At 43.1% G+C, this 14,700-nt stretch overlaps 1 protein-coding gene across 3 annotated transcripts in view; it reads right to left on the reverse strand.

Annotated features, from left to right (window-relative positions):
• The window catches only part of ANO6 (anoctamin 6), a 187,002-nt gene that overhangs the window by 101,471 nt on the left and 70,831 nt on the right, over positions 1 to 14,700 (reverse strand). For all 3 annotated transcript variants that reach the window (XM_045523605.2, XM_010964168.3, XM_045523606.2), the window contains one exon: positions 9,222 to 9,301. In XM_045523605.2, the coding sequence (XP_045379561.1) occupies positions 9,222 to 9,301 (80 nt within the window). The remainder of the gene's footprint in view (positions 1 to 9,221; positions 9,302 to 14,700) is intronic.

Below are 14,700 nucleotides of genomic sequence, written 5' to 3' on the forward strand. Positions count from 1 at the left end.
CTCTCTCAACAGCCCAGCACCAATGCAGTTGCCAGAGGACCATTTAGACTAAGAAATAACCAAGACAGAGCCTGGATTTCTGGGGTGAAAAACAGATTAAAATGGATCCTTGAACCCACTTTGGAACAAAACATGCAAACAAAAATCTGCAGGCCCATGGGCAGCTGGCTCTGACTTTTCTTTCACACCATCCACACCTCAGGGCAAACAAGGAAGGCTGACGCTCTCCTGGTTCTGTGTGTGACTTCCAGACCCTTACTCTCCAATGCTCTTGTGGGAAAACAGTTCCCCTCAGGGCCATGCAACTAGACGATACCCCCGGAGACTCCTACAGCCTAGTACCTCCTACTGCCCCGCTGCTGCTCCTGCTTCACTGAAAATCTCTCCCCGGCTCACACCTCCCCCTCCCTTCGGGGTCCTGTCTCAGGCCAGAAGGACATCTGCATCCACGACATGACCCGTGCACCTTGGCCCCTCAGTGACTTGACCCTTTATCTCCAGTGATCTCCTCCCTTTTGTGCATTAACTGCCATGGTCCCACGCTGGGCCCTGTCATCACTTGAAAACCCTCCGTTCCAAAGTCACTTACTCAAGAATCCATCTCTCTTTCTGAACACAGCATTGTCTTCTTATTTCACAATGACCTCAGAGGCTCCATGAGTTTTTCTAATCAACCAGCAAGATCCTCTTTTACTTCCCTTTTTAAGGCTGCATTTCCCAGTTCATCCTTTCAGTAACACACTCTTGCTACCACTCTTTCCATCTTGCCCATCGAGCAAAGCCCCCTGAGGCCGGCTAGCTGCTTCTCCGGTGCCCGAGTGATGCCGGAGAAAGCCCCAGCGGGGCGGCTTGAATCACTGCAAATCCAGGCTCCTCGGCCCCACGCAGGCTGTCACCACTTCCCGGAAAGCCTAGAACTTTTCCTAGGTTTCTTCAGGTCAGTTTGGTCCCCCGCTTGCCACGATTACTTCCAAGTGCCAACTTCCCCACCCCCTCCAGGGTTCTCTTCACTCTCAGCGCTGAGACTTGAAGCTGGCAGGTGGGAACTCCCTCAGCCTCTCTCCATCAAACCCCTAAAGCAACAGCCTCAGCTCTCGGCACCTGCACCTCAGGAGATGCCACTCCTCCTTCGTAAAGCTGACTCCTCCACATCGACAGACCGTTTTCTCTAGAGGCAACTGTCCCTCTCAGGGATAATTCCTACCAACATTTAAACCAGTGCAAGTCTCCCCATTTGACAGAGGAAATCATCCGGGGCGCTCATAGTCTCCCCCTGGTTCTCTCATTCTCCAGCCCTTCAAATTCCTTGAAAGAGAGGTTAGTACTGTCTGCTTCCTTTCTTCCTGCTCATCCCATAATCCAATCTAATCTGGACGAGAGGAGCACCCTAGCCCTGCCTAGGAACAGCTCTATCAAAGGACAGCGGGGACCTCAACGCCTTTTCAGTATTCATCTCACTCTGTGGTTCTCAAGTAGGGATGATTCTGCTCCCCGGGGACACGTGGCAATGTCTGGAGGTATTTGGTTTTTACAACCAGGGAGAGGGTGCTTTGCATCCCAAATGATGTCACCAAGCCAGACTATATCATTAATCCTATGAAATCAGGATGTGGGCTACTACTCTTCCTCAAGGTCAGACCTCTCTGTCACACAGAGGAATCCAAAATGGCTCTACAAATCACACACACACACACACACACACACACAGAGCTGAAGAAAACCCCTGTAGATTGAGTTGGCCCAGTTTTACTCTGAGCTGCAGGATCAGTTCCAGAACTGGCTTATCACACCGTGAGTGTAGTTAAGCCATATTTTTAAAACAAAGGCATTTTAATCTATTTTTTTTAAGTGCTGCTAAACAGCCCACAATACACAGGACAGGCTCTCCACAACAAAGAGAAATCCAGCCCCAGATGTCAGCGGTGCTGAGGTTAAAAAATCCTCACAGGACAGCCCCTTCGCAACACCTCAATCCCCTCCCCGCCTCGCCTGCTTCTGGGCTTCTTTCCTGTCTCGCTGCAGACTGCACTCCTGTCCCTCCATGCTCTCAGCCATCTTCTGACCTTTGAGTCACTGCCCCTTCTTCCCTGGAGATTTATGCCTTGGCACCTGTTACTTCTCCATCACACTCCTCTGATGCAATTCTTGGGAGTTTCCCTATTCACAAATGTCATCCTTCCCGCACCCTGTACTTGTAACCCCTTCCTGCCTATGCCCCGAATTCCAGTGCTCCTATCCCAGACCCTGTGTGTGCCGGTCACTACAACTCCTCCATCAGTGATAAACATTTGACTCTCACACTGCTGCCTCCTGTTTTTCCAGTTCACTCTCTCCAATACCCTAAACTCCCCAAATTACCAAACCCCACCAGGGCCTAAATCTACTGATCCTCTTGGCTCACCTTCCTCGTGTCTGTGGTCCTCTACTCTTGCAAACACCCTGTAACTCTCTTACCTTTGTCTTGCTTTGCTGAACTGACTTGGAAAAACCCCAAGAGCAGTTAAATCAAACACTGCCTTCTCCACACCTGCTCCCCACCCCAAGCTGGGCTTGAACGGGCAAAGCAACTAACCTCAAGTGGGCTCTTAGGGCCGCCAGGCAATCATGTGACGTTACCCTGTGCATTCACTCTCAGATGACCGTCTCGTGCCCTCTTCCCCTCTCTTCTTCCTCAGTCTTAGCATCAGCCTTGTTTCCCATTTCATTGATAAATGAGAAGCAATCAAGAAAACACTTCAACAAGCTCCTACTGGCAAATCGACTGAACCGATCCCACCTGGGTCCCAATATGCTGGCTGCCCTCCTACGTCTAAGAATGAGTCCTCTCTACAGCTACGAGTAGATCCCAACACGTCCTTCCATAAGGAGGAGATTCCATCCCCTTCTTGCCCTCTCAAGGACATCATTCCAGGAATTCTGCCCCCTCACTCCTGCACCGTCAGTTTCTCTCCCTGTTGGATTATTTCCATCACTTTATAAACAGTAATTCCTGCCATCTTAAAACTGGATAAATTAAAAAAACTCTCTTCAACCAAACCCCCTTCCAGATAATACCCCCTTCCTCTGTATTCTTTCTTTAATTATAGTTGATTTACAAAGTTGTGTTAGTTTCAGGCGCACAGCAAAGTGATTCATTATACATATATGTGTATGAATCTGAATTTTCACATTCTTTTCCATTATAGGTTATTATAAAATATTGAATATAGTTCCCTGTGCTATTCTCATAGTTTACCTATTTTGTATACAACAGTGTGTATATGTTAATCCCAAGCTCCGAATTCATTCAATTACTCACTTCTCTGTATTCTTGACCAGCAACCATTTTGGAAAGTTGTTATGTAAATTCCAGCATCCAATGCCTCCTCTCCCATTCTATTTTAAATCCCCTCTGATGAGGTTTTGGATCCCACCACTCAGCTGAGACCTCTCTTGTCAAGGTCTCTTCCCGATGGCGAAATCCAGGTTCTCGTCCCCATCAGCAGTATTTGCTCATCCTTCCTACTTGCTACTTCCTTTGGCTTCCAGGACTCCCCCTTGTTTTTCTCCACCTCCCTGGCTCCTGCTTCTCAGCCTCCTCTGCCGATGCTTCCTCATCTCTCCGAGACCTGTAAACACCTGGAGCCCCCAGGGCTCTGGCCAGGATGGCTTCTTTATTCTATCTCCCTCCCTCCCTTTCCCTCTCCCCTTCAGTCCCATGGCTTTAAATACCAACTATGTGCTGACAGCTCCCATATCCTCTAAGCTAGATGCCTCTCATGAACTTGGACTGTGTATCTACCATCTCGACTCGGGTGTCTCAAACTTTACACAACCAGAACAGAACTTGGTTTTCCTCTGACTCTTCTCCTCTCTAACTACTCCTTCCACAGGCTTCCAGGTCAAACATCCTGGAGCCATCCTTGACTGTTCTCTCTCACACACCTCACGTCTGATGTCTCAGCAAATCCTGTTGGTTCTACTTTCAAAACATACCAAGAAGTTGAGTATGTCTCATGGCTGCCGTAATTCACATTCAGGACCAAGCCCCGCATCACCTCTCCTTTGGATTCCTGAAAAGTCCAACAGACCTCCCTGCTGCTGACTGCATTCCCCATCATCTGTTCTCACAACAGCCAAAGCGATCCTGGAGAAACACAGGTGAGGTCGGGTAAAGCCACTCTTTGGCTCAAAACTCCCCAGTTTATTCTCCCAGGGGTCACCCTCAAATAACTCCCCGACTCACTCAGAGTGAAACCAAAGTGTTTACAATCACCTACAAAGTCCCCATCATTGACTATTCTCACGATCCTTCCTTCCCCTCCAGCCACACTGGCCTCCTTCCGTTTCAAACATACCACAAACTCCCATCTCAAGACCTCTGTTTTATGCTCTTTCCTTCTGCCTGGAATGCTCTTCATCTGGATTTCCAAATAGTCTGCTCCAGCACCCCAGCTTTCAGGTCTTCCCACTGGTCACCTCCTCCGTGACGTATGCCCTGGACACCTCGTCAAACCCGTAACCAACTCCCTCTGCAACGCACACATAGAACCCTTCCTTCATTTCTCTTTGAAGGACCTACCATCATGTAACCTGTCATACATTTTAGTTGTTTTATGTCTCACCTACCAAAATTTAAGCTCCACGAGTGCAGGGGTATTTTGTATTTGTTCACCATACTGCTTAAAATAGTAGACATCAAATCATTTGTTAATTGAGTTTAATATTTTAACTTCCTTAAGGATCACATCTATTTTTTTTTCCCACATCTATTTTCATTCAGTGAAAGACAATCAAATTTGAATTTCAGGAGATCAACTGTATTCTCCCCTCAAAAAGGGAACCACACAAAATTCCAAATGACATAATTACTCTCCAGACGCCTCCTCTCTGCATAACCACGAGTGCTGAACGAAGGGGGCATGTATTTACTCCACTCTAATCCCCATCTTCCTGAGTCTGTCTTCCTTTTCTAAATCCTGTGGTTTCTCATCATTTCCCCTGGTTTATCCTCTTGTAATCCTAATACGCGTTTGCCAGCCTAGACTCTTCCTTATTATTTATGCCAAATTTGGTAGACGCGAAACAAAGAGAAATAGCCTCAAACATGAGACAGGAGGTGGAAGGAATCCTCCTGTCTTTAAAAAGCCAGGAGAGTCAGACATAAACCTCAAGTTCTGGAAAGGCTGGAAAAGAGGGCATTATTAATCGAGACATAGATGGTAAGATTTAACTCCTTAGCCTTCTCTTTCTTCCCATGTGTTTTCATGTTGGCTGCAGCTTGGTTTCTGTAGAGCTGGCTGCAAGCAAATTCACCATTACTAGCTCCCAGGTCCTCCCCAGACCCCATCCCTTGGCCCATGTGTACATAGGCAATCAGGCCCATTTCAGTGCCTGAGTCAGTGCCAACAGAGGCAGGGTTTCTAGAAAGAGCCTTGATCACTGCCCAACCTTCTTCCCTACTAATCCCTCAATCCCCAGGTCTTTTTTCCACTCTTTGGGGCTTGGGATCAACCTGGGGTCTGCTGCGCCAGCTATGATGGCGGAGCCCCTGCACTGACACCTCAGATCACCTCTGCTCTTGACGACATCTGGGACTGGGAGCACGAGTGGGGAGCCCGGGATGCCCCACATCTGCGTGCACCACACTGCAGGACAACCTCTACCTGCTCCGTCACCATGTGGAGGGCTCCCCATCCTTGAGTCTAACCAGTCTGCCTACTTCTGGGGTCTCGACTTCTAAGTCTGAGCTCCACGAGTCTATCTGGGTCTCTGGTACTCAGTCCCCAGCCTCCCTCTGTGCTTCATGTCAATTACATATCAATACTACTGGGGGAAAAAATGGCATGGGAAAAGATTCAGCATAAAATATTAAGTTAGTAATGCAGATTATAAAAGAAATTTTCATTGTGCTTAAACAAAAGACTGAACCACGATTGAGATGGTCTCCCACCGTAGTGAGGTCACCAAGTTACCCTCCATGGGGTCAGCGTCGAGCCAGGTCCCTCTCACTTTAACCCTCACCCACACACCCACGGACTAATAATGACAAGGATTTTGTTCTCCCTCTCGGCCAGACTATATAAATACACCCTGCTGTATAAAAAACACTGGGCTCTTGATCCTTCTGAAATCTGAACTATTTGAGGGTCAAGCCTGAGTAAACATGGGTGACGCCTTGCCTGATTTCAGTTCTGCTTGATTTCAGTTCAACTCAGCCGACTGCAGCTGGACCTTCCAAAATGCCACAGGGAAAATAGTATTCTGATTTTTCTGCTCCTCTTACTCTTCTCTGTCTTCTCTGTTTTCAGTTTTGCTTTGCTTTTGGGTACTTTTTGCTCCTAGGTTTATACTGTTGTCCCTGTTTCTAATTTAAAGTTTTTTGGGGGGAGGGGGAGGTAATTAAGTTTAATTATTTATTTTTTAATGGAGGTAGTGCGGATTGAACCCAGGACACCACACATGCTAAACATGTGCTCTACCACCAAGCTGTCCCCTCCCCCTGACTCCAGTTTAAAATTTTGGTGTGGATCAGCTTACCTGGCTTTGTCCTGGCATGTACCCAATTCGTCTGCCTGCCCAAGCAGAACCATCCATTCTTACTGATGTTGTAACATTCTGCCTACCAGAGAGGCTACCCTTAAATATTACACCTGATTCCCTCGAGGACCCTATTCTCAAGGTGGCTTCCACACCTCCTGTTTGTTTACCATGGAAACAGTAGTTTGGGAAATGTATGTTTACTGGGAGTCCACGGGCTAGAGAGACGCTGAGGAGCAAACATGAGCAGTTATGTACGTGCTACACCAAGATGCGGCGGGCAATGAGCATCAGACGTGTGAAACTCTGTAAGGCACAAGAAAATCACAGTCCTCCCTGAACACAGTATGAACACATAATTAGAGAAAGAGAACAGCCAGATATAGAGATCTGATCTCAACCACACATAGAAGGAAACTGTGATGAACCATTTCGGCTCCACCAAACTGCTCTAAACAAATGACCCTAGGTATTCGTGAGAAATGACAGTGAAAAATAAAAATATGGGGATTTAGCCTAAAAATCTCCTTTTAATGTAGATATTCTCAGACTCACTGTTAAGACAAGTGTCTCACAGAGAAAGACAAATGTCATATGGTATCACTTATATATGGACTCTAAAACATGATACAAATGAACGTATTTACAAACTGGAGATAGACTCACAGGCATAGGGAAAAAAACTATGGGGGGAAGGGAAAAGGGGTGGGGAGATAAATTAGGAGTTTGGGATTAACATACTACTGTATATACTGTATATAAAATAGATAAACAACAAGGACTTACTGTATAGCACAGGGAACTATGTTCACTATCTTTTAATAACCTATAATGGAAAAGAATCTGAAAAATATATATGTATGTATACGTATGACTGAATCACTAGCTGCACACCTGAAACTAACACAACATTGTGAATCAACTACACTTCAATTTAAAAAAAAAAAAAAAGACAGGTGTCTCAAAACAGGAAGCCTATTCTGTGGTCTTTGAGGTGCATTCCTAGTCCTTTTAGCCTAGACTCACCAGTCTTCACACCTTGAAAAGGGTTCAAAGTGGTGGGTCGAGAAATTAACACTGAAAGTAGAAGGTGACCAGTGTAATTCCCAGCGCAGACTGTGGAAGACACCGCTGAGGCATGCCAATCTCAAACATCATTATATACTACAATCTGTTCTTGAGAAAAATACTTATATTTTCATACACGGACTTGGCGTGAAGTACATATGTGTTTACCAAGCACACCGATGCCTTAACTGCCCACAGCTCTTTTTAGACGACATATGTTGCTTAAAGATTATCAGCAAAAGGCGGCTAGAAAATAACAAAACAGCAAAGGGCCAGCTCCATGAGTCTGTACCAGGATCAAACCCACATGTGAAATATCTGTGTCAATTCTGCTTTGGGACTGTAACGGCGGAAGTCAGAAAAAAAAAAAAAACAAACCTCACAAAACTGCTCTGCTCCTTTAAGATGCAGAAATATCAGTGAGCATTCACAATTTTCCTCCACTGAAAAGCGCGTTGAATATAATAGGGAAGTCATTGAATACTATGCCTTTCTATTATATCCAAGTGATTTTCGCAGTAGGCAATCTGCTAGTACACCACAGGAGTCCCACACTTTGAAATAAAATGGCATTGTGGATAGAGTCTCGTGTGTGATCCTTTTTCAGTCCAGAGCACTGCCTAGTTTTCTTACTCTTGGCTGAATTGAGTGGGCAATCCACAGAGAGTGAGGGAGAAGAGGAAAAACACATAATGAGGTTTTTTTGGTCATTATCAATAATATAATTCTGCTCTGTCAATTACTGGAGTGGAGTGGTGACTAGATATCATATTTCGAAAATAAACTTAAAAAAAAAAAAGATTCTTCCATCGCTAAAGTGGTAGACAAACCATTTGCTGCAGCAGGGGGCAAAAATCAGTAAATCTCGGTAGATCCTGGCATGTTTTCCTTACACGTCTGGTGCAATAATGTGGAATATGAGTCAGAGAAACACTTCTTCCCATCCCCCGCCTCACATGAGCCTAATATAAAATCTATTTAGGAAGGACACTCTGCACCAGGCATCCTATATGCCTAATTTTCTTTAAACGAGGCATTAATAAAATCATGCTAGCATCTAATAAGATTTTTAATTCCTTGAGGGTAGGAACCATGGCTAATCGTTAATGAGTCTAATTTAGTGAAGAGCATTTAGTTCCCTTCTTGGCAGAAACCACCAACAGAATATTCCTGGCCCTACAAGATGTATCCGTACGGGTTGTGTTACTGAAGGCTCCAGAACGAAATGGACAGCAGACTGGTCAGTGTTCCTGGATGCGCTCAAGAAAGATGGGTTTCCAGAGTTACTGCAGAAAATGACAGCAGGGGTATCGAAGAATGAAAGGGGAGTTTTGGAAGCACGCTGCCATTTTCCTGTGGAATGTGTTCCCATTTGCCATTACAAATATGTAAAGAACTAGCTTACGGAGCATGATGCTAAGACACTGAGGTTCAGTAACCCGCTCCCCACAGGACCAGAGCTTTGCACACACAGTCACTGCCAGGGAGATCTGTGCCAGATCCAGAGTCACTAAAGGCAGGAATTCATTTTTATTAAAAAAAAGAAAAGAAAGAGAAGAAAACCCCTCTTTGTCCACTTTGTGAGAAATCTCTAGCCAGCTGATACAAATTTAAGACAGAGTAGTAGTACTCACAAACTCTGGGGTTCGGAAATCCTGCTGACTCTCCAGTGTTCCAAAACCGGAGACAATTGTCTGTTCGAGGTTTTCCAAGACTGAAAGCAAACAAACAAATAATTTAATAAATGAGCCTGAATTCTTGTTGGCTCACGTATTTTTTGCTTTTAAATCAGCAGCACTGGCTTAACAACTCTTTTTCATCATCTGTGTCACACTTACGGGTTTATATTATTTTTTTAAATTTTCATTTATTTTTAAATATTTATTTATTTATTTATTTTATTAGCAGTGGTACTGGGGATTGAACCCAGAACCTCATGCACGCTAAGCACACACTTTACCACTAAAGCTATGTTCCCCCCGCCTCCCCCCAGGTTTACAGTATTGAACACTTCCCACTAATCAGGGACACTCAAGATCTTCAGCACCTGTTCATCTACTGGACAATGCCATGCTTGTAGGATATTAGGTCTCTAAATGCACTAGGCTAGATCCTCCATGGGAAATCATTTAGCTCCTACATGGAAGGACACAGCAACTAAATGTTATAAAACCCTAGCCCAGAACACTTTAGCCTATTGGTGCTCTGTTTTCTACTGCATCTCAGGGAACTAATATGGACTCATTTTAGGGTCGTGAGTTTCTGTTTTAAAAATCTGTTGAATAGCGCTGTCTGATAGAAAGATGCTCGGAGCCAAACGAAATATTCTAGTAGATACATTAAGAAAATTAAAAAGAAACAGGTAAGATTAATTTGAGCCGGAAGATTTATCTAGCCTGCCATACTCAGATACTCATTTCAACATGTGCGTTTAATATAAAAAATTACCCGTGAAATATTTTACATATTTTCAGAACCAAGCCTTAGAAACGCAATGTGCATGTTATTCTCACAACACATCTCCGTTTAGACTAGAGATGGGACCAGTGGTTACTGCACTGGACGGCACTGTGTTAGAAGGATAAAGGAACCAAAGCCAGAAGGTGGGTCATCCTGTGAGACACTGGTCTTGTCTTTTTCTTTTGTTTTTTAATTGAAGTATAGTCAGTTTATAATGTTGTGTCAATTTCTGGTGTATAGCATGTTTCAGTCATACACAGACATACACATATTCCTTTTCACACTAGTCTCATCTTGTAAATGAGTTCCTGACATGAATAAGAGGGACTGTTCCAGATTAAAAGATACTGGGCCAAAACAAACATTTGCAGTGTGTGTGGTTCTGGAGTAGATCCCGGTTTAAACAATCCAGATGTAAAAGCCTTAAAAACAAATTGGGAAAATGTGAGTATCAATCAGTGTTGGACTGTATTAGTATCGGTAAGTGTAGCAAGGTAATTTTGGCTGTGTAGAAAAAGTGTTATTAATCACACTTAGCATTCTTAAATATTTAAATAAAAATTAGTAAACCTTTAAATAAATATTCTCACTTCTCAACAGATTTTTGTCTCCAATAAATCAATAACATGAAAAAGGCAGACTGTTAGAGATTTAAAGAGCCCTAAGGAACATAACTCCAATGTGCGTTTTCCCCACATCAACAAACAATCCAGTTCTGACACTGTCCACCTGAAGACAGCATCACATTCCTCAGGTTAAGGGCTGAGTCCCACAAGACTGCCCCCACTTCAGATGCCAACTGGAGTCCAGGTTGTCACCTGTGCTTCTGACCGACTGGCTATAAATCAGAGGTTCCCACCACACTCTCCAGGGGTTCAATTAATTTCCTAGAGTGGCTCACAGAACTCAGAGGAACATTTTCTTACATTTATGAGGTTCCTATAAAGGGTGATTTAAAGGATAGAGATGCAGAGTCGGATGAAGAGGTGTGCGGGACGAGGTGCGGAGCTTCCACGCCCTCTCCAGGCACACTGCTCTCCCCACATCACCACGCTCTCACCAACCTGGAGCTCTCCAGACCCTGTCTTTTTGGGTTTTTATGGAGGCTTCATTACAAAGACATGGCTGATTGATGACCATTGGCCACTGGCAACTGATTCACCTTGCCCCTCTCCCCAGCTGGGGGCAAGGGGGTTGAGAGTGAAAGTTTCTACTCTGGGATCACTGGGTGGGTTCCCCTGGCAGCCAGCCCCCTCCCTTGGTTATCTAGGGGATTTCCCAGTCACCTCATTAACATAACAAAGGCATTTTTTATCCCTCTTATCACTTAGAAAATTCCAAGAGTTTTCAAAAATAGTCCTGTGCCAGGAACCAAGGAAGACCCAAAATATATTTCTTATTATAAATCACAATGTCATTAGAAATATGTGGTACTCAACTATATCCTAACTTAGACAAACCAGCTGTAAAGAGCATTTATCAAAACCAGGAGGGGGCGAGGGGGACAGTATAGCTCAGTGGTAGAGAACCAGCTTAGCAGGCATGAGGTCCTGGATTCAATCTCCAGTACCTCCATTAAAATTAACACATTAAATTTTAAAAAATTAATTACCCCCTTCCCAAAAAAGACTGCTTAAAGAATAAATTAATTAAAAACATAGGAGGATTGAGTATGGAATAAGCATTATGTTAAGAAATTACTTTTCATTTTATGAAGTGTGATGTTATCTTAGTTTTGCAGTGCCTATTTTTCGAATGCATGTTAATTTTTTAAAATCTATTGGAGGCTTTTGTGAAAGAGAAGGCTGGGTCCCTAATGATCCGGAAAAGTTCTCTTCAGTAGCCCAAAAGAAAGCTGGGCATGTATAGGGGAGAGATCGCTAAATGACTGACTGAAAAAACTAAAACATCAGCCAACAACTCAGTCATTTAGGTCTGGCGCATCACTCACTAAGAAACATCCCAGTATCTGGATTCGATTTTAGCTTCACTCAATCTTGCCACTAAACTCATACCATTGTAAGCCTATGAACTGCAAGAAAATGCCAGTAGAAAAGGCCACACAAACGAGTGATCCTAAAGCTTCCGAAAAAACTGAGTTCACCCCAGGACCACTACATGTGAGCAACAAGCACAAACAGGAAACAGATGAGGTGAGCTGCAGGCAGAGACCTGGGGTTAAGGTGCTTGCCCCTGAGAGCTCCAGGAAGGTGACGGCCGTTACTGCACAGTCTGCTACACTCAGGGAATTGTAAGGGAATGGACTGGTTATCCTGACATCAGAACAGTGGTCCAAGATAATTACATTCTTGACAGACCGCCTTTAAAACGTGCTAAAATGTGTTTATGCAATTGGCTATGGGGGTGAGTTTTAAACTGGTGTCTTGCAGCTTGGTTCACAGTAAAAAGACAGGACCTAACATTTTTATAGCATTAAGACAGATATTGAGAAAAGTGTATCTGTGACGCTTTTTTTTTTCTGGCAGAACTAGCAAGTCAATGAAACATAATACTTGCAGGTATTTCTTTTTTTATTATTATTATTTTTTAATGAGTACCACAAATCTGATGGAGTGACTTGACTTCTGCATCTTATCTGGATTCCTTTGTAACCAGCTCCCAGTTTATTTATTATGAATCTGGGGTCAACAGATGGGACAGAGCTTCTAAGGTTGATTTTTTCTTTTTTTTTTTCCCCCTAATGAAAGGAGAGGCTTAAAAAAGTATGAATTTTGCCTAAAGACAGAGGAGACAGAAGATGTATCACCCAGATGTTCTATCAAATTAAGGCATCTAGGCAGCTGGACAGGATTTATGAGAGAAAATATAGAACTACTTACAGTTTTAGTTATTCTGTTGGTAATGGAAACTAATAGATTCACTGGTTAATGTCAAACACAAAGGAGAAACTGTAAATTTGAGTGAATAAAACAGAAATGGTTTTATTGAAACATCATCTAGGTAGAATGAAGCTGCAGCTGTTACTCCCACGATCTAACACAGTACTGAGAAGCAGGTGATTTATGATGCTAATATGATAATGACACCTCCCTACCAAGGGGCTCCAGGTACTGTTTGATAGTCTCATTTCTGGTAACCTAACACAGCTGAAAAAGTTCATTTCTTAGCAAAAATAAAACAGTCGAAATCAAGATGACACTTGAGGGCTTTTGATTAAAATAGGGGCAGAATCAGAGGAAAAAAAAATCCTAAAAAGGCAAAAATGTCTATTTTATTTTCTTCTTAATAAGTCATTTTTAACGTAGTATTTGAAAGGCGTGTTTCGTATCACCATAATGGTTGCCCTACACAACAGAAGTACAACCTTGAGTGACATCATGATTAGCACCTTTCATTTTGGCACTTTGGGACCACTATGTCCTCTGCTTGTCAAAAAGCTGATGAGAGAACTCAGAACTGGCTATTCTAATGTGAAAAAACTCCGGTCTTGACATGTCCATGAAATTTTGCATGGATGCAATACGAACGTGCAATTGAAAGTCAGGTTCAGCAAACCTTCGTCGCCTCGTTTATACATATTTTGCACCCTCATTGTGGTCTTAGGCCCTGGGGATACCAAGAAGAATCAGACAAAGTTCTCTCTTCTGGAGGAAAGGAGTTTGAGACATGATAAATGCTGCTTTTAAAATAATTAGTAAGGGCTAAGCAAGACAAATGGAGTATTGTAAAAATACCGAAGAAAACCTTGTGCACACATATATCAACTGGCTGACTGTGGACAAAACTCAAATAATTAAGACTTTAGGTCAAAAGAAACCCACTAAATAATACTTTTCCTAAATTTAATAGTATTTAATCATATAACAGTTAGTCAAAAATAAAAGAAACTTAAACAAATTTTTTAAAACTTTTATGAATGCAGTCACTGCAGTAAGACTGAAGCAATAAGGCCATCCATCAGTGGTCCTAGTCCTGACACACATGAAGGGCCCAACAGGAATGTCTAGAAGTCCAGTCACACTAACGGATTAGCATCAGAACAGTTAAAACGTCACCAGAAAGTTACAGTTCACATGATTACTTGTCTATCAATTAGAAACGGAAATCATCCAGTTGCAAAAGAGAGAGATAACTTCTACAGTAAAGATGATTGAGATTTACTTACAATGGCCAATAAAAAGAGCCATTATCGACATTTCATAGCTTAGATAATCTATTATCCATCAGAAAACACAAAACGACCTCTTGGGAAACTCATGGGTAAGACTCAAAGTGCCTGATAAGCAGTGCCCCAGCAATGAAAATCATCAGAACTAGGCATCCACACTTTATCCTTTATCTAACTTTATAGCACCAGCATGGCAGGTTGGCAGGTTGTTGGCAGGTTGTTGGGTCCAAGTGACATGTCTATTATGGTGATTGGTTGTGACTGAGATGGTCAGAGACATAGCAAGTATATAAGAGACAGCAGGTAAAGAGGGACCAAGGCCTGGTGCAAGGGGCACTGGGCATGGATTAAGGGGACTGACTGAGTTAATCTTCAACTTAACTGCACAATCTTGGGCAATCACTTATTCTCAGTTTATTTATCTGAAACTAATGATAAAATTACTTGCCCTGGTTATCTCACAGGTTATGCAAAGAATACAAATGACAATTCAAAAGTATATTGTTAAAAAAAAAACACTATCT

This window comes from Camelus bactrianus, chromosome 12 (assembly GCF_048773025.1).
Source record: "Camelus bactrianus isolate YW-2024 breed Bactrian camel chromosome 12, ASM4877302v1, whole genome shotgun sequence".
Classification (NCBI taxonomy): Eukaryota; Metazoa; Chordata; class Mammalia; order Artiodactyla; family Camelidae; genus Camelus; species Camelus bactrianus.